This window comes from Lycium barbarum, chromosome 1, assembly GCF_019175385.1.
Source record: "Lycium barbarum isolate Lr01 chromosome 1, ASM1917538v2, whole genome shotgun sequence".
Lineage (NCBI taxonomy): Eukaryota > Viridiplantae > Streptophyta > Magnoliopsida > Solanales > Solanaceae > Lycium > Lycium barbarum.
Window position 1 is genome coordinate 64,785,577 of NC_083337.1, and position 22,991 is coordinate 64,808,567.

The following is a 22,991-nucleotide window of genomic DNA, read 5'->3' on the forward strand; positions in this document are numbered from 1 at the left end:
GATTTTGTCCGCTATGATAGCCTCAACGGCTTATGTGTAAGTCTAAGTGTGTTTATGTGTTCGTATATTTCCGTGCGTTGTATTTATATCAGTCAGAATCAATGTATGTCTAAAATGAATAAGTTGTTTGGTACGCCACATCTGTTAGGTAAGTACGTATGGGTATCCAGTTAGGATACCAGTCGCGGCCCATGGGGTTGGGTCGTGACAATAAGATCAGTCAAGTCCCAACAAGTATTTCATAGAGTTCAAATGTTACATAAGCATCACAAGTTCTTTTTGATAGCTCTGATGGAACCTTTTCAACATCAGAGGCAAATTTAGAAATACAGAAGGAAACTTGGAATGCCTTATGCTGGTTCCAACTGTAATGGAAAAATCTGGTTCTTTGTTCAACATAATGTAGATGTTGAGATTCTATTGGATACTGAGCAATCTATTACTGTAAAGCTGCAGTTCCAAGATTATAGTAAGGATATGGTGGTCACAATGGTGTATGCTAAATGTTCTGAAGTGGAGAGACTGCAGTTGTGGGACAATCTATACCTCTTAGCTAGTAATATGACATCTCTCTGGCTGGTTGGTGGAGACTTCAATGTTTTATTGAATCAAGAAGAAAAAATAAGAGGTCAACCAGTTTGGCCACAAGAATATGAAGATTTTGCCTTTTGTTTGAATTCTTGTGAACTACATGAGATTCCTTTCAAAAGGAGTCCTTTCACTTGGTGGAATGGTAGGGCTGCTAATGACTGTATATTTAAGAGATTGGATAGGATGCTTTATAATGATATCTTTCAGAATTGGTTTGGACAATTAGAAGCGGAACATTTGTTAAGGACTAGTTCTGATCATGCACCATTACTTGTATCATGTGGAGATCAAGTGCAAAAGTTCATCAAACCTTTCAGATTTCTCAAATTCTGGGTGGAACATGATAAGTTTCTTGATTTTGTTAAGCAGCAATGGGATACAGTCTTAACTGATGATGCATTTCTGTCATTTAAGCTCAAGATGAAGAAACTGAAAACTGCCTTAAGTACTTGGAGTAAGACGACTTTTGGGGACATTTTTAAACAGCTTGTTATAAGAGAGGAAATAGTTAAGATTAAAGAGCAGCTGTTTGAAGAAAATCCATCAGAAGAAAATAGAATGGTCATGCAAAGGGCACAGGCAGAACTTAAACTATATCTTCATTATGAGGAAGAATTCTTGAGGCAAAAAGCCAGGATGGACTGCTTTTCTGAAGGTGACAAGAATACAAGATATTTCCATAGCCTGGTAAAAGGAAGAAGAAAGAGAATTCAGATCAGGAGGATAAAAGATAATTATGGTAATTGGCTTGAGGATGTTGATAGTGTTGCTGCACAAGCTGTCAATTTTTTCCACAAGCAATTTACTCATGAGGAGGTTAGTGAAGACTCACCAATACTTAATCACATTCAAGAGCTTATCAGAGAGGATGATAATTTTTACTTGCTGAGCAACCTACCATGGAGAAAGTACAGATGGCTGTATTTGAATTAAATGGAGATAGTTCCTGTGGTCCTGATGGTTTTTCTGGTATATTTTATCAAAAGTGTTGGGAGGTGATAAAGGCAGATGTATATAGTGTGGTTAAAGCTTTCTTTGAAGGACAAACTCTTCCAAAATCAATAACTCACACACATCTGGTTTTACTGCCAAAGAAGAATGTTGTTGAAACATTCTCTGATATGAGGCCTATAAGTCTTAGTAATTTTATCAATAAGGTCATATCCAGAGTAGTGCATGATAGACTAGATAAGCTACTTACAAGGGTGATATCGTCAAATCAGTCTGGTTTTGTAAAGGGCAGAAATATAATTGAGAATGTGTTGTTGACACAGGAAATTGTTACTGATATAAGGAAGAGGGGTGTTACACCTCTGAAAATTTTCCGTTGGTACGCTAGAGAATGAACTAGTGATGAATATGAGTGCATGATGTCCATGAGCAAGAAACGACGTTGATGACCTTAGGCGAGATTTCGAAAGTATCCATGTGAGACGAGGAAGTTGGCTAAGATAAGATGAGATACAAGGTGATCAATGCATGTGCATGGACGGGGGTGATTAAAATGAGAAGTCTAAGAAATATGGGAAGTTGCAGAATTGCAACTGCCCAGTGGTCGTATATTGCAAAATACGGACCGTAAAGTGCAATGCGGTCCGTAAACTGGCAGTCGTAAACTGCCATGCAAGGTTTCAACTGTCTGCCAGCCGAGGAAATGGTTAAATACGACTAGGTGGACGGACCGTAAAGTGATTTACGGCCCGTAAACCATGGTCGTAAACCACCATGAAGGCAGCCCAGCTTCTGGTTCTGGAAATGGTTAATTACGCCCATGAAGGACGAGCCGTATAGTGGAATACGGGCCGTAAACCTCCATGGACGACCACTGTTCACCCAGCACAGATTTTTCAATTCATTAAATATGAGGATCAAGACTTGTCTTATTTCATTACAACATTACACCACTTCTCTCTAAAACTTCTCTCTACATTTATTATATGAGTTTTCAAGGATTATGAGCCATCATTAACATTAAGACAAGTGAATCAAGGATAAGGGAATCATCAAGGACCATCCAAGTCAAGAAATTCAAATGGAGAAAAACTAGGGTTTTGCTCAAAGAGGAGTATTATCAACCAAAGCTTGTTCCTACAACTTCTAAGGTAAGATTCATGATTTTTACATGATGTTTAAGGTATTGGAGAATTAAAATACATGGATTGTAGAAAATGTGGTCAACTAGGTCATGAATGATAAATAGTGACATCTTGAGAAATAGTCTGAATTGAGTTATGAATGTTGTTGTGTTACAATATGAATGTATTAAAAATGGTACTAAGATCATGAACTCGACACTTTAGACGAATGGACGAAGTTGGAGGTCATGACCATAAATATGGGAGAATTAGAAGCAAATTGAGAAATCTAGATAATGTGGATGATGTGAATGACTAATGGCCATTGTTATGATATTAATGAAGGTATAAACGCTAGCATTGGAAGGGAACGTGCAAGTGTAGAATAGTTCGACGGAGAGGTATGTGAGGGTAACCCTTCTTTCATAAGGCATGGTTCTTGGCCAAATTCCTAATTCCTCTATATGAGTATGTTGTCTTCACATGGTTGACATTCCGAGCTCATAAGCTCACGACCCTTGATATGTACTAAGATTATACTATGTTCCTCGTATGACGAGTAAGTCTATAATGTAGATGTAACGATAATGATGAGGATAGTAATGATGATGAGAGTAAAACAAGATTAGAGATGCTTACGAGCTATTATATATGTATATGTATGCCTATGAAGGGCTATGATAAGACCCCGAGCTTATGATGCCGGGTAAGACTATATGTATATGACTATGTATAAAGTATGTATACGATTACGAAATGCGCACACACCTCTGCAGATGGTACGGATAACCTTGACGCCTTGGTAGGGCCAGGTATATATGATCTTGAGCCTTGGTTGGCCAAGTATGTATGACACACCGATCCTACGAGGTTGGGTATGCTATGTAAATACTATGTATATGATATGACCATGTATATAATATGAATATGAGTGTGATAAGACTTAGTAAGGGCATGTATACGAATATGAACACAAAGGGGTATGGCTATTATTATGGGATACGAACGACGATGTATGCAAGTAAGCGACATGATGATGATGATATTATTGTCTCCCCTCCTATGCTATTTCATATGATATCTATTATGCTTCTATATTGATGTTGATCATGCTTTGCATACTCACTACATTCTTCGTACTGACGTCCTTTTGTTTGTAGACGCTGCGTCATGCCCGCAGGTGCACAGGGAGACAGACTTGATCCATAGCTGCTTATTCAGAGATTGCATAGTAGAGCTCCATTTCTTTCGGAGCCGTAGCTTTTGGGTACTTATTCTTTTGTGTCTATAATTATGGGCATAGCGGGGTCCTGTCCCGCTCATACGATATGCCATACTCTTAGAGGCTCGTAATCATGTGTATGTGGGTAGAGATGTTCGGCCATGTCGGCCCATTTTTTGTATATCTTTTGTTAGCCACATCGGCCTTGTACTTATGATGTGGCGTAGATGCCTATGATATGTTAAATGATGATGGTCGTCTAATGGGATCAATATGATTAATGATAAGAAAAGCACGAATTGACTTATAGTTCACCTAGATGTTATGTTATGTACGATAAGGGGGTGCCCGGGTGGGGTAGCACCGGGTGCTCGTCGCTGCCCCCTAGCCGGGTCGTGACAAAAGTGGTATCAGAGTAGTTCAGTCCTAGGATGTGTCTACGAGCCGTGTCTAGTAGAGTCTTGGTTATGGGTGTGTTGCACGCCACACTTATAAACAAGAAGCTGCGGACATTGTAGGAATATATGACCTTGTTTCTTCATAAGAATCGTGCGATAGAGCTAGGGTGTAAGAAATTCTTGTTCCTTAATCGTGTGTTGTGTATTTCAGAGATGCCTAAAAAGAAAAAGGCTACAGCAGCCCAAAAGGGCAAGAGGGTGGCAGAAAAGCGGGCTGAAAGAGTACCGCCACCAGTAGTAGAGAAAGATGAGTCCCAGAGTGCGGCTCAATCTCAGTCTTCCCAGACAGTGCCTATTACTGAGGAGCGTGAGGAAGCCTCAGCCCCAGCTCCTGCACCTCCAGCTCCTCCACCAAACGCTTCGGGTCAAGATGTCAAAGAGGCCATTAATTTGTTGACTCAGTTGGTTGCAGCCCAGACTCAGAGGTAGAGTTCATTGCTTTGAAACCCTCGGAATTCTTTGGGTCGAAACTGGAGGAGGATCCCCAGGACTTTATTGATGGTATGCTATGGACGCTCCGGTTGATACATGCTTCAGACACCGAATCGGTGGAGCTAGCGTCATATAGATTGAGGGATGTCTCAATCCAGTGGTATACGGTTTGGATGGCTTCGCGGGGAGCCAATGCACCTCCACCGGTATGGCAAGAGTTTGTTGATGCTTTTCTTGGTCATTATATGCCCCCAGAAATTCGGCGAGCTAGGGCCGATAAATTCTTGAATCTGAGGCAAGGTAGCATGAGTGCTACAGAGTATAGTCTCCGCTTCAATTCCTTGGCTAGGTATGCTTCGGCCATGGTAGCGGATATGGGCGATCGGGTGCACCGGTTTGTGAAAGGCCTAGGGCCACACTTGATGGATAAATGCTTAACTGCGTCCCTTCAGGATGACATGGATATTGCACGCATTCAGGCACATGCTCAGGAATTAGAGGAACATCTACAGCAGGGGAGAAATGAACGTGAGCAAAATAGGGGACATAGCAAGAGAGCTAGACCTTCAGGTTCGAGGAGCGAGTCCAGGGGTGGACACAGACAGCAGCTTCCAAGCCATTCAGGCTATTCTATGACCAGTCCACCTCCACGGTTTTCAGGCCAGGGCCTTGATAGATTTGCTCGTTCAGGGTCGAGTCCGAGTTATACAGGACCTCAGTTCAGAGGTGATTTGGGCCAGTCAAGGCCACCCGTACCACCGTGTTCCCAGTGTGGGAAGATGCATTGGGGTCGAGGCCGATTTGGTTCAGATGATTGCTATTCATGTGGTCGGCCAGGCCATATTATGCGTGATTGCCCCTCAGTACATGGTAGAGGTAGGACCCAGCCATCAGGGTCGGTAGCCGGATCTTCAGCATCTGTACGCCCTACGGGGCCAGGTTCACATGTGCCAGTCGGCCATGGTAGAGGTAGGGGCAGAGCTCCCAGTACTAGCGGTTCTCAGCACCGTATTTATGCTTTGGCTGGACGCCAAGATCTTGAGTCTTCTCCTGACGTGGTCACAGGTATATTATCGGTATTCTCTCATGATGTATATGCTTTGATTGATCCGGGCTCCACACTATCATATGTTACTCCATATATTGCGGGTCGATTTATAATTGAGCCGGAGTCTATCAAACCCTTTGAGGTGTCTACACCCGTGGGTGACTCGGTAATAGCTAGCCGAGTATATAGGAATTGTGTGATTGTGATTTGTGATCGTCGTACTATGATTGATTTGCATGAGCTAGAAATGGTATATTTTGACGTTATTATGGGCATGGATTGGTTGGCTTCTTGTTATGCCAATGTTGATTGTAGAATGAAGATGGTTCGTTTCCAGTTTCCGGGAGAACCAGTCTTAGAATGGAAAGGGAATGCGGCATCACCAAAAGGTAGGTTTATTTCCTATCTAAAGGCAAGGAAGATGATCACGAAAGGGTGTATCTATCACCTACTGCAAGTTCAAGATGTAGAAGCTGAGTCGCCGACTCTTCAATCAGTTCTAGTAGTGAATGAATTTCCGGATGTGTTCCCGGAAGAGCTTCCAGGCCTTCCTCCCGAGCGGCAGATTGATTTTGCGATTGATGTGTTGCTAGACACTAAACCCATATCTATTCCTCCCTATAGAATGGCGCCCGTAGAACTGAAAGAGTTGAAGGAGTAATTGAAAGACTTGCTTGATAAAGGCTTCATTAGGCCTAGTTCATCCCTGTGGGGAGCACCCGTATTGTTCGTCCGGAAGAAGGATGACTCTTTGAGAATGTGCATTGATTATCGGGAATTAAATAAGGTGACGATTAAGAACAAATGTACTCTATTTGATCAATTGTAAGGTGCCAAGTGGTTTGCAAAGATCGATTTGAGATTCGGGTATCACCAAGTAAGAGTTAGGGAGAAATATATCCCTAAGACAGCTTTCAGAACAAGATTCGGTCATTTTGAGTTCCGAGTGATGTCGTTCGGGTTAACTAATGCACCGGCAGTGTTTATGGACCTAATGAACAATGTATTCATACCTTTTCTAGATCTATTTGTAATTGTATTCATCGACGACATCTTAGTGTATTCTAGATCCGAGGACGAGCATGCGGATCATTTGCGAATTGTCCTTGGAGTTCTTCGAGCTCGAGAGTTATTCGCGAAGTTTTCCAAATGCGAGTTTTGGTTGAACTCAGTGACATTTCTGGGCCACATTGTTGCAGCTGACGGTATTCGAGTAGATAGCCAAAAGATTGAGGCAGTGAAGACTTGGCCAAGGCCCATGACCCCTACGGAGGTTCGTAGCTTTTTGGGCTTAGCAGGTTATTACAGAAGATTTGTTGAGGGTTTCTCTTCTATTTCTGCACCGCTCACCAAGTTGACTCAGAAGTCAGCTAAGTTTCAATGGACAGATGCTTGCGAGCGTAGTTTCCAAGAGTTGAAAGACCGACTGACTTCAGCCCCAGTCTTGACACTTCTAGAGGGATTGGAAGGATATGTTATTTATTGTGATGCTTCAGGAGTCGGGCTAGGCTGTGTATTGATGCAAAATGGTAAGGTGATTGCGTATGCTTCTAGACAATTACGGAAACATGAGCAGAATTATCCTACCCATGACTTAGAATTGTCCGCGGTGGTCCATGCTTTAAAGATATGGAGACATTACTTATATGGTGTCCACGTGGATATTTATACAGATCATAAGAGTCTCCAGTACATCTTCAAGCAGAAAGAGTTGAATTTGCGGCAACGACGATGGTTGGAGTTGCTAAAGTATTACGATGTTGTTATCTTGTATCACCCAGGAAAGGCTAACGTTATGGCTGACGCTCTTAGCCGCAGATCCATGGGAAGTCTAAGTGATGTACGACCAGAAAAGAAAGAGATGGCCTGTGATCTTCAGCAGTTAGCTAGCCTAGGAGTCCGAGTGGTGGACTCAGGTAGCAGCGGAGCTACTATTCACAATTCAGCAGTTTCATCGTTAGTAGCGGAATTAAAAGAGCGACAATATGAGGATCCCATGCTAATGCAGTACAGAGATACACTCCCTCAGAAGGAGGAGTCATCATTTGACATTTCGGAAGACGGAGTTCTTCGATGTCGAGGCAGGTTATGTGTTCCCGATGTGGCAGGACTACACCATCAGACTTTGAGAGAAGCTCATTGTTCCCGTTACTCCATTCACCCTGGAGCGACGAAAATGTATCATGATCTTAAGTCTGTATGTTGGTGGAATGGTATGAAGAAAGATATAGCGGAATTCGTGGCTCAATGTCCTAATTGTCAACAGGTGAAAATCGAGCACCAAAAGCCGGGTGGATTATTGCAAGCTATAGAAATCCCAACTTGGAAGTGGGAAGTGATCAATATGAATTTCATTACAGGGTTACCCCGTTCTCGACGTAAGTATGATTCCATATGGGTGATTGTGGATAGACTCACAAAGTCAGCTCATTTCTTACCGGTCCGGACGACCTATGTGGCAGAAGATTATGCAAAGCTTTATCTTAAAGAGATAGTGAAACTCCATGGTGTTTCAGTATCTATTATCTCCGATAGAGGAACTCAGTTCACAACTAAGTTTTGGGGGTCTTTCCAAGAGGGTTTAGGGACCCAAGTGTGCCTTAGCACGGCATTTCACCCCCAGACCGATGGGCAAGCTGAACGTACTATTCAGACTCCTGAAGATATGTTACAGGCATGCATGATAGATTTCGGAGGAAATTGGGATGACCATTTGCCACTCATTGAGTTTGCTTACAATAACAGTTATCATTCTAGCATTCCAATGGCGCCGTATGAGGCTTTATATGGGAGAAAGTGTAGAACCCTGATTGGGTGGTTCGAAACTGGAGAGGCCAAGTTGATAGGGCCAGATTTGGTCCAGCAAGCTATAGAGAAAGTCAAGCTTATACAAGATCGGTTATTAGCGGCTCAAAGTCGCCAGAAGTCCTATGCGGATAATCGTCGAAGGGACTTAGAGTTCCAAGTTAAGGATTGAGTATTCTTGAAAGTGTCGCGAATGAAAGGCATTATCAGATTTTGCAAAAAGGGGAAGCTCAGGCCCCGGTATATCGGACCCTATGAGATTGTGCGCAAAATAGGCAAAGTGGCCTATGAGCTAGATCTACCTCTAGATTTGGATTCAGTCCATCCAGTATTTCATGTCTCGATGCTTCGGAAGTGTGTTGGAGATCCTACGAGGATCGTCCCACTGACTGATATTCAAGTGACAGAAAAGCTAACTTATGATGAAATACCCATTGCCATATTAGATAGGCAAGTACGGAGGCTTAGAAACAAAGAAGTGGCCTCAATTAAAGTTCTGTGGAGAAATAACAATCGAAAGGAAATGACATGGGAAGCGGAAGAGAATATGCGATCCAAATACCCACGTTTATTTCATCCCTTGGAAGAAGTGCAAGATGAGACGTCAAAATCATAAGGTATGCATGTTTTCCTTTTATACATTTAGGTCGTGTGTGGCCAAATTTCTAGTGTTGTTGTATTATTGCCCTGTGAGGCATTGTTATTGTGGGTTGTTGTGACAGGGTGGTAGTGCCACATTACAGAGGAGACTCTGGCAAAATTTTTATAGAATTCCCCAAGCCTTTAACATTCGAGGACGAATGTTCCTAAGGGGGGTAGAATGTTACACCTCGGAAAACTTTCCGTTGGTATGCTAGAGAATGAACTAGTGATGAATATGAGTGCATGATGTCCATGAGCAAGAAACGACGTTGATGACCTTATGCGAGATTTCGAAAGTATCCGATGTGAGACGAGGAAGTTGGCTAAGATAGGATGAGATACAAGGTGAGCAATGCATGTGCATGGACGGGGGTGATTAAAATGAGAAGTCTAAGAAATATGGGAAGTTGCAGAATTACAACTGCCCAGTGGTCGTATTTTGCAAAATACGGACCGTAAAGTGCAATACGGTCCGTAAACTGGCAATCGTAAACTGCCATGCAAGGTTTCAAATTTCTACCCAGTCAAGAAATGGTAAAACACGACCAGGTGGACGAACCGTAAAGTGATTTACGGCCCGTAAACCATGGTCGTAAACCACCATGAAGGCAGCCCAGCTTCTGGTTCTGGAAATGGTTAAATACGCCCATGGAGGACGAGCCGTATAGTGGAATACGGGCCGTAACCCTCCATGGACGACCACTGTTCACCCAGCACAGATTTTTCAATTCATTAAATATGAGGATCAAGACTTGTCTTATTTCATTACAACATTACACCACTTCTCTCTAAAACTTCTCTCTACATTTATTATATGAGTTTTCAAGGATTATGAGCCATCAATAACATTAAGACAAGTGAATCAAGGATAAGGGAATCATCAAGGACCATCCAAGTCAAGAAATCCAAATGGAGAAAAACTAGGGTTTTGCTCAAAGAGGAGTATTATCAACCAAAGCTTGTTCCTACAACTTCTAAGGTAAGATTCATGATTTTTACATGATGTTTAAGGTATTGGAGAATTAAAATACATGGATTGTAAAAAATGTGGTCAACTAGGTCATGAATGAAGAATAGTGACATCTTGAGAAATAGTTTGAATTGAGTTATGAATGTTATTGTGTTACGATATGAATGTATTAAAAATGGTACTAAGATCATGAACTCGACACTTTAGACGAATGGACGAAGTTGGAGGTCATGACCATAAATATGGGATAATTAGAAGCAAATTGAGAAATCTAGATAATGTGGATGATGTGAATGACTAATGGCCATTGTTATGATATTAATGAAGGTATAAACGCTAGCATTGGAAGGGAACGTGCAAGTGTAGAATAGTTCGACGGAAAGGTATGCGAGGGTAACCCTTCTTTCATAAGGCATGGTTCTTGGCCAAATTCCTAATTCCTCTATATGAGTATGTTGTCTTCACATGGTTGACATTCCGAGCTCATAAGCTCACGACCCTTGATATGTACTATGATTATACTATGTTCCTCGTATGACGAGTAAGTCTATAATGTAGATGTAACGATAATGATGAGGATAGTAATGATGATGAGAGTAAAACGAGATTAGAGATGCTTACGAGCTATGATATATGTATATGTATGCCTATGAAGGGTTATGATAAGACCCCGAGCTTATGATGTCGGGTAAGACTATATGTATATGACTATGTATAAAGTATGTATACGATTACGAAACGCGCGCACACCTCTGCAGATGGTACGGATAACCTTGACGCCTTGGTAGGGCCAGGTATATATGATCTTGAGCCTTGGTTGGCCAAGTATGTATGACACACCGATCCTACGAGGTTGGGTATGCTATGTAAATACTATGTATATGATATGACCATGTATATAATATGAATATGAGTGTGATAAGACTTAGTAAGGGCATGTATACGAATATGAACACAAAGGGGTATGGCTATTATTATGGGATACGAACGACGATGTATGCAAGTAAGCGACATGATGATGATGATATTACTGTCTCCCCTCCTATGCTATTTCATATGATATCTATTATGCTTCTATATTGATGTTGATCATGCTTTGCATACTCGGTACATTCTTCGTACTGACATCATTTTGTTTGTAGACGCTGCGTCATGCCCGCAGGTGCACAGGGAGACAAATTTGATCCATAGCTGCTTATTCAGAGATTGCATAGTAAAGCTCCATTTCTTTCGGAGCCGTAGCTTTTGGGTACTTATTCTTTTGTGTATATAATTATGGGCATAGCGGGGTCCTGTCCCGCTCATACGATATGTCATACTCTTAGAGGCTCGTAGTCACGTGTATGTGGGTAGAGATGTTCGGCCATGTCGTCACATGTTTTGTATATCTTTTGTTAGCCACGTCAGCCTTGTACTTATGATGTGGCGTAGATGCCTATGATATGTTAAATGATGATGGTCGTCTAATGGGATCAATATGATTAACAATAAGAAAAGCACGAATTGACTTATGGTTCACTTAGATGTTATGTTATGTACGATAAGGGGGTGCCCGGGTGGGGTAGCACCGGGTGCTCGTCGCGGCCCCCTAGCTGGGTCGTGACAAGGGGAAAACCAGCAAATGTTGTAATTAAGCTTGATATGGGAAAAGCATATGATAGGGTCTCATGGTTATATCTCTGTAAAGTCATAGGAAAATGGGATTTTCTCTATTCTTCATTGATCTGATATGGAGGCTGTTGGCAAATAATTGGTATTCAGTTCTTTTAAATGGCCAGGCACATGGTTTCTTTCATTCTACAAGGGGTTTCAAGCAAGGAGATCCAATTTCTCCTGCTCTCTTCATCATTGCTGCAGAAGTTCTTTCAAGGGCCTTAAATTCTTTGTTTGATCAGTCTAGTTTTGTGGGATATGGGATGCCAAAGTGGAGTGCTGATCTGAATCATCTGGCATATGTAGATGATACAATCATTTTCTCATCAGCTGATAGCCAATCTTTGCAGATGATCATGGACATTCTTCAGGAATATGAGAAAGTATCTGGACAGATGATAAATAAGAGAAAAAGTTCTTTCTATTTGTTCAGCAAGGTATCACAGGAGTTAAGTGAGCAGGTAGAAACAATAACAGGATTTGTGAGAGGACACTTTCCTTTTACATATCTTGGAGTTCCCATTACTCATGCCAGAAAAAGGAAGGTGGATTATACTGAATTATTGAAGAAAATCAAAGACAGGTTACAAACTTGGAAGGGCAAGTTACTATCCTATGGAGGAAAAGCAGTGTTGATCACTAGTGTGATTCAAAGTATTCCAATTCATGTTTTATCTGCTATAAGACCTCCTAAATGTGTTATAAAGGAACTACATAGGATCTTTGCCGGGTTCTTTTGGAATAATAAGGAGGATGGAAGATGCAGACACTGGGCAGCTTGGTTAAACATGTGCATTCCCAAACATGAAGGTGGTTTGGGTTTCAAGTCTATCTATGACACATCCAAAGCTCTATGTGCTAAACTCTGGTGGAAGTTTAGAACCACTAGCTCTCTTTGGGATAATTTCATGTGGAATAAATACTGTAAAAAACAAATTCCTCAAGTGGTTCAATGGAAGGAAGGGTCACAAGTCTGGAAGATGATGTTGGAGGCAAGGGAAAGTATAGAACAGGAAATATGGTGGGAGCCAAAGATTGGAAGTTCAAACATTTGGTTTGACAATTGGACTAAGCTAGGTGCTCTTAATTATGTGGTTCCTCAGTCCTGGCAAATCAATGAGCAGGTTGAAGATGTTTCAGAACTTATGACAGATGGAAAATGGAATATCAGCAAACTAATGCAGCTGTTTCCTGAGGATATTGTGCAGCATATAATTCAGGAAATTGACATTAAGTATGCATCAAATGAATGGGATAGACCTTGGTAGATGATGACAAGCACAAGCAAGTTTACAGTAAGCAGTGCATGGCAATTACTGAGACAAAAAGCTAATGTGATAGTGCCATTTCAGAATATGTGGATTAAAGGGGTGCCTTTTAAAATTTCATTCTTCATGTGGAGATTGTGGAAGTTTAAAGTCCCAATTGATGAAGTGGTGGCAAGTATTGGTATTCCATTAGTCTCAAAGTGTTGTTGCTGTCAAAATGCTCAAATAGAGACTATAAATCATATGTTTCTATGTGGGGAATTGGCTACAAAGGTCTGGAGATACTTCAATATGGGGGCAGGACTGAGCATGAACTGTGTTCAGGTCATACAGGATATAAGAAGTTGGTGGGAAGCAAAATGCCATTTCAAAATGAAGACCATATACAAAGCAGTGCCTGCTTTTATAGTATGGGAAATATGGAAGTGGAGAAACAATAGGCTTCATAGTGGAAATATGAATCTGAATAGAGTGCTGTATGGCATAAATATGAACATTCATATGTTATGTAAACTTCAGTTCCCTGGGATGAACATTCCAACTCTATGGCACCAGATGGTTCAATTCTTTGAAGGATATAAGCCTACTGTCATTTGTAGAATTATTGAATGGAGGAGACCTGCACCTGGAATTTACAAGTACAATACAGATGGAGCTGCTAAAGGAAATCCAGGTCCAAGTTCTGCTACATTTTGTATAAGAAATGAAAAGGGAGATCTGGTGTATGCAGCTGCAAAAACTTTGGCAGATGGAACAAATATTGTGGCTGAGGCTATTAGAATGGGACTGAGGCACTGTGTGGTAAAACAGCTTTTTCCAGTGATCATAGAGATAGATTCCATGACCATGAAGATGATTCTAAATGATGAATGGAAGGTTCCTTGGAGTATCTCAATGTTGGTGGATGATATAAAGAGGATGATGGCTGATCACACAGTTTCTGTGGAGCATATACATAGAGAAGGAAATGGGCTTGCTGATTTTTTAACTAACTTTGTTTTTGGTTTTGCAGGATCAGTTCATTTTCATAACTTTCAGGAATTTCCAAGTCAAGCTAAGAGGATTTTGAATTTGGAGAAGAGAGGAATTCCAAACTTGAGAATAAGAACTATTCAAGATAAAGCACCAGATTGATATCATCACTTAGCACAGTTTGTCACCTGATTATGAGTATTTGCAGCATCTGTATTAGGGTGGTATTAGTGTGCTTGGCATGCTCATTCCTTAGTTCAAATGTTGTGATACACATGATCAAAGTAGCAGGCCGTGATAATTATGGATCAAATACTATACAAACCTGGTCTCATGATAAAGATTAAGCTGAATATTGACAGATTTCAATGACCAGCAGACTGATAAGCAACAGATGCAAATTCAAATGTTGTATGTACTAGTATGGACAGTACACATATCTAGTCTAGGATGTATTCTCCTCGGACATTGATGCAGATTTGAAAGTGGTTTTGGCTCCCATATAGATGATGGTTTGGACAGAAGATCACAACAGTTTGAAGATGCCTGAAGAATGATACAAACAATTTGAAACATGCCACCTGTGAGACTTGAAGGTGTGATAGATGTTATCAAGTCAAGACTTTTTTGAATAGCTGTTAATATTCTGTTCAAATTCATAGTCTGTATCTCCATGTTCCACTTTTCCTTTCCTTTTCATTTCTGTTTTTGGTTCATTTATTTATTTGATCAATCACTTTTGGATTGATATGTACATATTTTCTTTATCAATAAATTTCCACCTTTATGGTGGATTTTATTAAAAAAAACATTGGGCCTTATGAGATTGTGCGTAAAGTGGGCAAAGTGTCTTATGAATTAGATCTACCTCTGGATTTGGAGTCAGTCTATCCAGTTTTCCATGTCTCGATGCTTCAGAAATGTGTAGGAGATCCTACTAAGATTGTGCCAATAAATTATGTACAAGTGACGGAAAAGTTGACTTATGAGGAAGTGCCCATTGCCATACTAGATAGGCAAGTACGGAGGCTCAGAAACAAAGAAGCGGCCTCAGTTAAGGTTCTATGGGGAAGCACTAAACGAGAGGAAATGACATGGGAAGCGGAAGAAAGTATGCGATGCAGATACCCGCATTTATTTCAGCCCGTGGAAGAAATCCAAGATGAGACGTTAAGATTTTAAGGTATGTATGTTTTCTTTTATGCTTTTTGGGTCGTGTGTGGCCAAATTTGTATGCTATTGTGTTGTGGCCCAATGAGGCATCGATATTATGGGTTGTTGTGATAAGATGGTAGTACCATATTATAGGGGAGACTCTGGCGAAATTTTTATAGAACCCCCGAAGACTTTAACATTCGAGGACGAATGTTCTTAGAGGGGGAAGAATGTTACACCTCGGAAAAATCCTCCGTTGTTGTCCAAGTGAATGGACCCGCGAGGAGTACTAGTATCCGATGTTTTCATGAGTAAGAAATAGCATTTGACGACCCTAAGTAAGATTCCAAAGGCAATTTCAATAAGATATAGGTTATGCTCCATAATGAATAATTATAGGTTTTGGAAATGTGAAAAGTTGCAGGTTTGCATTCTGGCCAGTTGGTCGTAAAGTGAAATACGGACCGTAAAGTGGTATATGGTCCGTAAACTGCCATGTCGTATTTTAGCTTCCAAAACATCAACTTTCTGCCAAATGATCAAATGGTTAAATACGACCTGAAATATGGATCGTAAAGTGGTTTACGGGTCGTAAACCGTGATCGTAAATCACCATGCTTCAGCCTGAGTTTCTGGTTCTGATATGATTAAATACGACCACGAAGGACGCTCCGTAAACTGGAATACGGACCGTAAACCAAGTTTACGACCACTGTGCACTTCAAATCAGATTTTTAAGTCATTAAATAAGGGGACCAAGGCTTATTTCATTTCACTTCTGCATCACACCCCTTCTCTCTACATATATTCCATAAGAATTCAAGGATATTTGGTGATCAACAACATAAATCAAGGGAATCAAGTGTAAGAAAACCATCAAGATCATCCAAGGTCAAGGAATCCAAATGGAGATAAACTAGGGTTTTGCTCAAAGTGGAGTATTATCAACTAAAGCTTGTTCTTACAACATTTAAGGTAAGATTCATGATATTTCTATGTTGTTTAAGGTAGTTAAGAGTTGAAATACTTGGATTGTAGAAGAGTATAGAAAAATGAGTCATGAATATGGAATTGTGTCATTTTGGGAAATAGTATGAATTGAGCTATGGGTCTTGATGTATTGTGATGTACATATGATATAAAAGATGTTGGGAACGTGAGATTAAAAATGTATGTAAATGGACGCCGTGTGTGTTATGGCCATGGTTATGGATGAATTGAATGTAAGTCTAGAAATATGGATATTATGAATGAGGAATGGCTATTGTTATGGCATTGTGAATTTATTATTGACGTTTGGGAGTTGAGATACGTTATGGAGAAGATGCTGTCCGATTTTCTCTAGCTTTAGTCATATATGCTAGCTATTGATTCTAATGATAATATGACTTCAATGAAGGTAGAAACGCTAGCATTGGAGGAGGACGCGCAAGTGTAGAATAGTGTAACGGAAAGATATGTAAGGCTAACCCTTCTTTCATAAGGCATGGTTCTTTGGCCCAACATCTAAATCTTCTGTAAGAGTATGATATCCTTCAATTGATTTGATCTTCCGAGCTAGCAAGCTCACGATTCTTGATACGCTACAATTGTACTAATGTCCTCGTATAATGAGTACGCCTATAAAGATGGATGTGACGAATGACAATGATAGTGATAATGATATCGACGACGATAATGATGAAGATGATGATAATGACGTTGATAATAATGAAGCTTATGAGCTATTATGTATATGTATCTATGAGTGACTATTATAGATCCCCGAGTTTATGAGGCCGGGTAGGATATGTAAATAAGTATGTACACGATTACGAAATGCGCGCACACCTCTGCAGATGGTACGGATAACCCTGAAGCCTTGGTAGGGCCAGGTAGATGTAACCCTGAAGCCTCGGTAGGGCGAGGTATGAGTAACCTTGAGCCTTGGTTGGCCAAGTATGTATGAAACACCGATCCTACGTGGTCGGGTATGCTATGTAAATGCTATGTATATGATATGATTATGTATATGACGTGAATATGAATATGGTATGACTATGTATATGAATGTGAATAAGGGCATGTATACGAATCCGAGCACAAATATGGTACGGGTACTATTATGGAATACGGATAATGATGTATGTACACAAATACGTATTAGCAACGGAAAGTTCCTATGAAAGACAAGTAAGTGCATATGACGATGATATTGCCATCTCCCATTCTATGCTATTTCTTGTGTTGCTATTTATGCTTCTATATTGATATTGATCATGCTTTACATACTCAGTACATTCTTCGTACTGACGTCCTTTTGTTTGTGGACGCTGCGTCATGCCCGCAGGTGCACAGGGAGACAGGCTTGATGCATAGCTACTTTCTCAGAGATTACATAGCAGAGCTCCATTTCATTCGGAGCCATAGCCTTTGGGTACTTATTCTTTTGTGTAAATAATTATGGGCATAGCGGGGTCCTGTCCCGCTCATGTGATATGTTATACTCTTCTTAGAGGCTCGTAGTCACGTGTATATGGTTAGATATGTCTGGCCTTGTCGGCCTATATTTTGTATATCATTTTGATAGCCTCGTCGGCTTATGTACGTTGATGTGGCATAGATGCAAATTATGATATAAAGGCATTGTCATCCAAAGGGACTAGTATGATGAATGAATAGATATATATATGTTTAATTTTATGGTTCACCTAGATGTAAGAATAAGTGTTAGTTAAGGGGCGCCCGGGTGGGCTAGCACCGGGTTCTCATCGCGGCCCTCTAGATGAGTCGTGACATGGAACCCCGAGCTTATGAGGCCGGGTAAGATATGCAAATAAGTATGTATATGATTACGTAATGCGCGCACACTTCTGCAGATGGAACAGATAACCCTGACGCCTTGGTAGGGCCAGGTACATGTAACCCTGAAGCCTTGGTAGGGCCAGGTATGAGTAACCTTGAGCCTTGGTTGGCCAAGTATGTATGAAACACCGATCCTGCATGGTCGGGTATGCTATATAAATGCTATGTATATGATATGATTATGTATATGATATGGTTACGAGTAAGAATACAAATATGATACGATATGAATGTGAATAAAGGTATGTATACGAATACGAGTACAAATACGGAAAGGAAAGAACCTATGCACGGCAAGTAAGTGCCTATGACGATGATATTACTATCTCCCATCTTGTGCTAATTCTCATGTTTCTTATTATGCTGCTATATTGATACTGATCATGCTTTACATACTCAGTACATTCTTCGTACTGACGTCCTTTTGTTTGTGGACGCTGCGTCATGCCCGCAGGTGCACAGGGAGACAGGCTCGATCTGTAGCTACATTCTCAGAGACTACATAGCAAAGCTCCATTTCCTTCGGAGCCATAGCTTTTGGGTACTTATTCTTTTGTGTACATAATTATGGCCATAGCGAGGTCCTGTCCTGCTTATGTGATATGTTATACTCTTCTTAGAGGCTGGTAGACATGTGTATGTGGTTAGATGTGTTTGGCCTTGTCGGCCTATATTTTGTGTACCATTTTGTTGGCCTCGTCGGCCCATGTATATTGATGTGGCATAGATGACTATGATGATATAAAGAGGATGTTGTCCAAAGAGGACTAGTATGATTGATGGATAGAGATGTATGTTTTTACTATGTGGCTCACCTAGATGTTGTGTGAAAGTATGTCAAGGGGTGCTCGGGTGGGATAACACCGGGTGCTCGTCGCGGCTCCCTAGTCGGGTCGTGACAAAAGTGGTATTAGAGCAGTTCAGTCCTAGGGTGTGTCTACGAGCCGTGTCTAGTAGAGTCTTGGTTATGGGTGTGTTGCGCGCCACACTTATAAACAAGAAGCTGCGGACATTTTAGGAATAAATGACCTTCTTTCTTCATAAGAATCGGGCGATAGAGCTATGATATAAGAAATTCTTGTTCTTTAATCGTGTGTTGTGTATTTCAGAAATGCCTAGAAAGAGAAAAGGTATAGCAGCCCAAAAGGGCAAGACGGTGGCAGAAAGGCGGGATGAAAGAGCACCGCCACTGGTAGTAGAGGAAAGTGAGTCCCAGAATGCGGCTCAATCTCAGTCCTCCCAGACAGAGCCTATTACTAAGGAGCGTGAGGGAGCCTCAGCCCCAGCTCCAGCACCTCCGGCTCCTCCACCGGATGCTTCAGGCCAAGATGTGATGGAGGCCATACATTTGCTTACCCAGTTGGTTGCTGCTCAGACTCTGCGGCAAAGTACAGGGCAGGGTGATAGGGCTGTTAGTGCAAGGGTCCGTGACTTCATTACTTTGAACCCTCCGGAATTCTTTGGGTCAAAGCCGGAGGAGGACCCTTAGGATTTTATGGATGGTATGTTGAGGACGCTACGATTGATACATGCTTCGGACACCGAGTCGGTGGAGTTAGCGTCTTATAGATTAAGAGATGTCTCGATCCAATGGTATACGGTTTGGATGGCTTCACGGGGAGCCAATGCACCTCCCCCGGTATGGCAGGAGTTCGTTAATGCCTTCCTCCGACATTATATGCCTCTAGAGGTTCGGCGAGCTAGGGCCGATAAATTCTTGAATTTGAGGCAAGGTAGCATGAGTGCTTTAGAGTACAGTCTCCGCTTAAATTCTTTGGCTAGGTATGCTTCGGCCATAGTAGCGGATATGGGCGACCGGGTACACCGATTTGTTAAAGGCCTAGGGCCACATTTGACGGATAGATGTTTGACTGCGTCCCTTCAAGACAATATGGACATTGCACGCATTCAGGCTCATGCTCAGAACTTAGAAGAAAGTTTACAACAGCAGAAAAGTAAGCGCGAGCAGGATAGGGGTCATAACAAGAGGGCCAGATTTTCGGGTCCTGTGAGTGAGTTCAGAGGCGGGCACAGACAGCAGATGTCCAGGCACTTAGGCTATTCTATGACTAGTGCGCCTCCACGGTTTTCAGGCCAGAGATTCGACAGATCTACTCGTTCCGGGCCGAGTCAGAGTTATTTGGGGTCTCAGTTTAGAGATGATTCGGGTCAGGCAAGGCCACCCGCACTACGATGTTCCCAGTGTGGGAAGTTGCATTGGGTTCGATGCCGAATGGGCTTAGATGTTTGCTATTGATGTGGTCGACCAGGCCATATTATGCGTGATTTCCCCTCAGTTCATGGTAGAGGTAGGACCCAGCCTTCAGGGTCGGTAGCCGAATCTTCAGCATCTGTACGCCCTATGGGGCCAGGTTCACATGCGCCAGTTGGCCATGGTAGAGGCAGAGGGAGAGTTCCCAGTTCTAGGGGTCCTCAGCACCGTGTTTATGCTTTGGCTGGACGCCAAGATCTTGAGTCTTCTCCTGACGTGGTCACAGGTATATTATCGGTATTCTCTCATGATGTATATTCTTTGATTGATCCGGGCTCCACATTTTCATATGTTACTCCATATATTGCGGGTCGATTTAGGGTCGAACCAGAGTCGATCAAACCTTTTGAGGTGTCTACACCCGTTGGTGAATCGGTAATAGCTAGTCGAGTATATAGAAATTGCATAGTTTTGATTTGTGACCGCCGTACAATAGTTGACTTGCATGAACTAAATATGGTAGACTTTGATGTCATTATGGGCATGGATTGGTTGGCCTCTTGCTATGCCAATGTTGATTGTAGAATGAAAATGGTTCGTATCCAGTTTCCGGGAGAACCTGTCTTAGAATGGAAAGGGAATACGACGTCACCAAAGGGTAGGTTTATTTCCTATCTAAAGGCAAGGAAAATGATCACGAAAGGATGTATCTATCATTTAGTTCGGGTTCAAGATGTAGAAGCTGAATCACCGACTCTTCAGACGGTTCCTGTAGTAAACGAATTTCCGGATGTGTTCCCGGAAGAGCTTCCAGGCCTTCCTCCCGAGCGGGAGATTGATTTCGGAATTGATGTTTTTCCGGGCACCAAGCCCATATCTATTCCTCCTAATCGAATGGCTCCCGCAGAATTGAAAGAGTTGAAGGAGCAATTGAAGGACTTGCTTGAGAAAGGCTTTATTAGGCCTAGTTCATCCCCGTGGGGAGCACCCGTATTGTTTGTCCGAAAGAAATATGGCTCCTTGAGAATGTGCATTGATTACCGGCAATTGAATAAGGTGACAATTAAGAACAAGTATCCTCTTCCGAGGATTGATGACTTATTTGATCAATTGAAAGGTGCCTAATGGTTTTCAAAGATTGATTTGAGGTCCGGGTATCATCAAGTGAGAGTTAGGGAGAAAGATATCCCTAAGACAGCCTTTAGAACAAGATATGGTCATTTTGAGTTCCGGGTGATGTCATTTGGGCTAACTAATGCGCCGGCGGCATTTATGGATCTGATGAATAATTTGTTCAGGCCTTTTCTGGATTTATTTGTGATTGTATTTATCGACGACATCTTGGTATATTCTAGATCCGAGGCAGAACATGCGGATCATTTGGTTGAACTCAGTGGCATTTCTGGGGCATATCGTTGCAGCCGATGGTATTCGAGTAGATAGCTAAAAGATTGAGGCTGTGAAGACTTGGCCACAGCCCACGACTCCTACGGAGGTTCGTAGCTTTCTGGGCTTAGCAGGTTATTACAGGAGGTTTGTTGAAGGTTTTTCTTGTATCTCGGCACCACTTACAAAGTTGACCCAGAAATCGGCAAAGTTTCAATGGACAGATGCTTGTGAACGTAGCTTCCAAGAGTTGAAAAGTAGGTTGAATTCTGCCACAGTCTTGACGCTTCCAGAGGGATTAGAAGGATATGTTGTTTATTGCGATGCTTCTGGGGTTGGGTTAGGCTGTGTATTGATGCAACATGGTAAAGTGATTGCGTATGCATCAAGGCCATTGCGGAAACATGAGCGGAATTATCCAACCCATGATTTAGAATTGGCCGCAGTGGTTCATGCGTTAAAGATATGGCGACATTATTTATATGGTGTCCATGTGGATATTTATATAGATCATAGGAGTCTACAGTATATCTTCAAGAAGAAAGAGCTGAATTTAAGGCAACGACGATAGTTGGAATTGCTAAAAGATTATGATGTTGATATCTTGTATTACCCTGGAAAGGCAAATGTTGTGGCTGATGCTCTCAGCCGTAGATCTGTGGGAAGTTTGTGTGATGTTCGACTAGAAAAGAGGGAAATGGCCCGTAAGCTCCAATAATTAGCTAGCCTAGGAGTTCGAGTAGTGGACTCAGGTAGCCAGAGAGCTACTATCCAGACTTCAGCAGTCTCGTCGCTAGTAGCAGATGTGAAAGAGCGGCAATACGAAGATTCCATGCTAAGGCATTACAGAGATACACTCCCTCAGAAAGAGGAGTCATCATTTGAGCTTTCAGGAGACGGAGTTCTCCGATGTCGAGGCAGATTGTGTGTTCCCGATGTAGCAGGTCTACGCCACTAGATATTGAAAGAAGCTCATTGTTCCCGTTATTCTGTTCACCCCAGGGCGACGAAAATGTATCATGACCTTAAGTCTATATATTGGTGGAATGGAATGAAGAAAGACATAGCGGGATTCGTAGCTCAATGTCCCAATTGTCAACAAGTGAAAATCAAGCACCAAAAGCCGGGTGGATTGTTGCAAGCTATAGAAATCCCAACTTGGAAGTGGGAAGTGATTAACATGGACTTCATTACAGGCTTACCCTGTTCTCGCCGTAAGTATGACTCCATATGGGTGATTATGGATAGACTCACCAAG

The 22,991-nt window shown here is 41.8% G+C and overlaps 1 protein-coding gene across 1 annotated transcript; it reads left to right on the forward strand.

The window, feature by feature from the left end:
• Positions 1 to 345: 345 nt before the first annotated feature.
• LOC132612050 (uncharacterized) lies at positions 346 to 13,164 on the forward strand. The gene is made up of 4 exons (XM_060326397.1): positions 346 to 864; positions 961 to 1,407; positions 1,506 to 1,748; positions 12,022 to 13,164. Exons 1-4 carry the CDS (start codon positions 346 to 348, stop codon positions 13,162 to 13,164), a joined length of 2,352 nt encoding a protein of 783 aa, XP_060182380.1.
• The last annotated feature ends 9,827 nt before the right edge of the window (positions 13,165 to 22,991 follow it).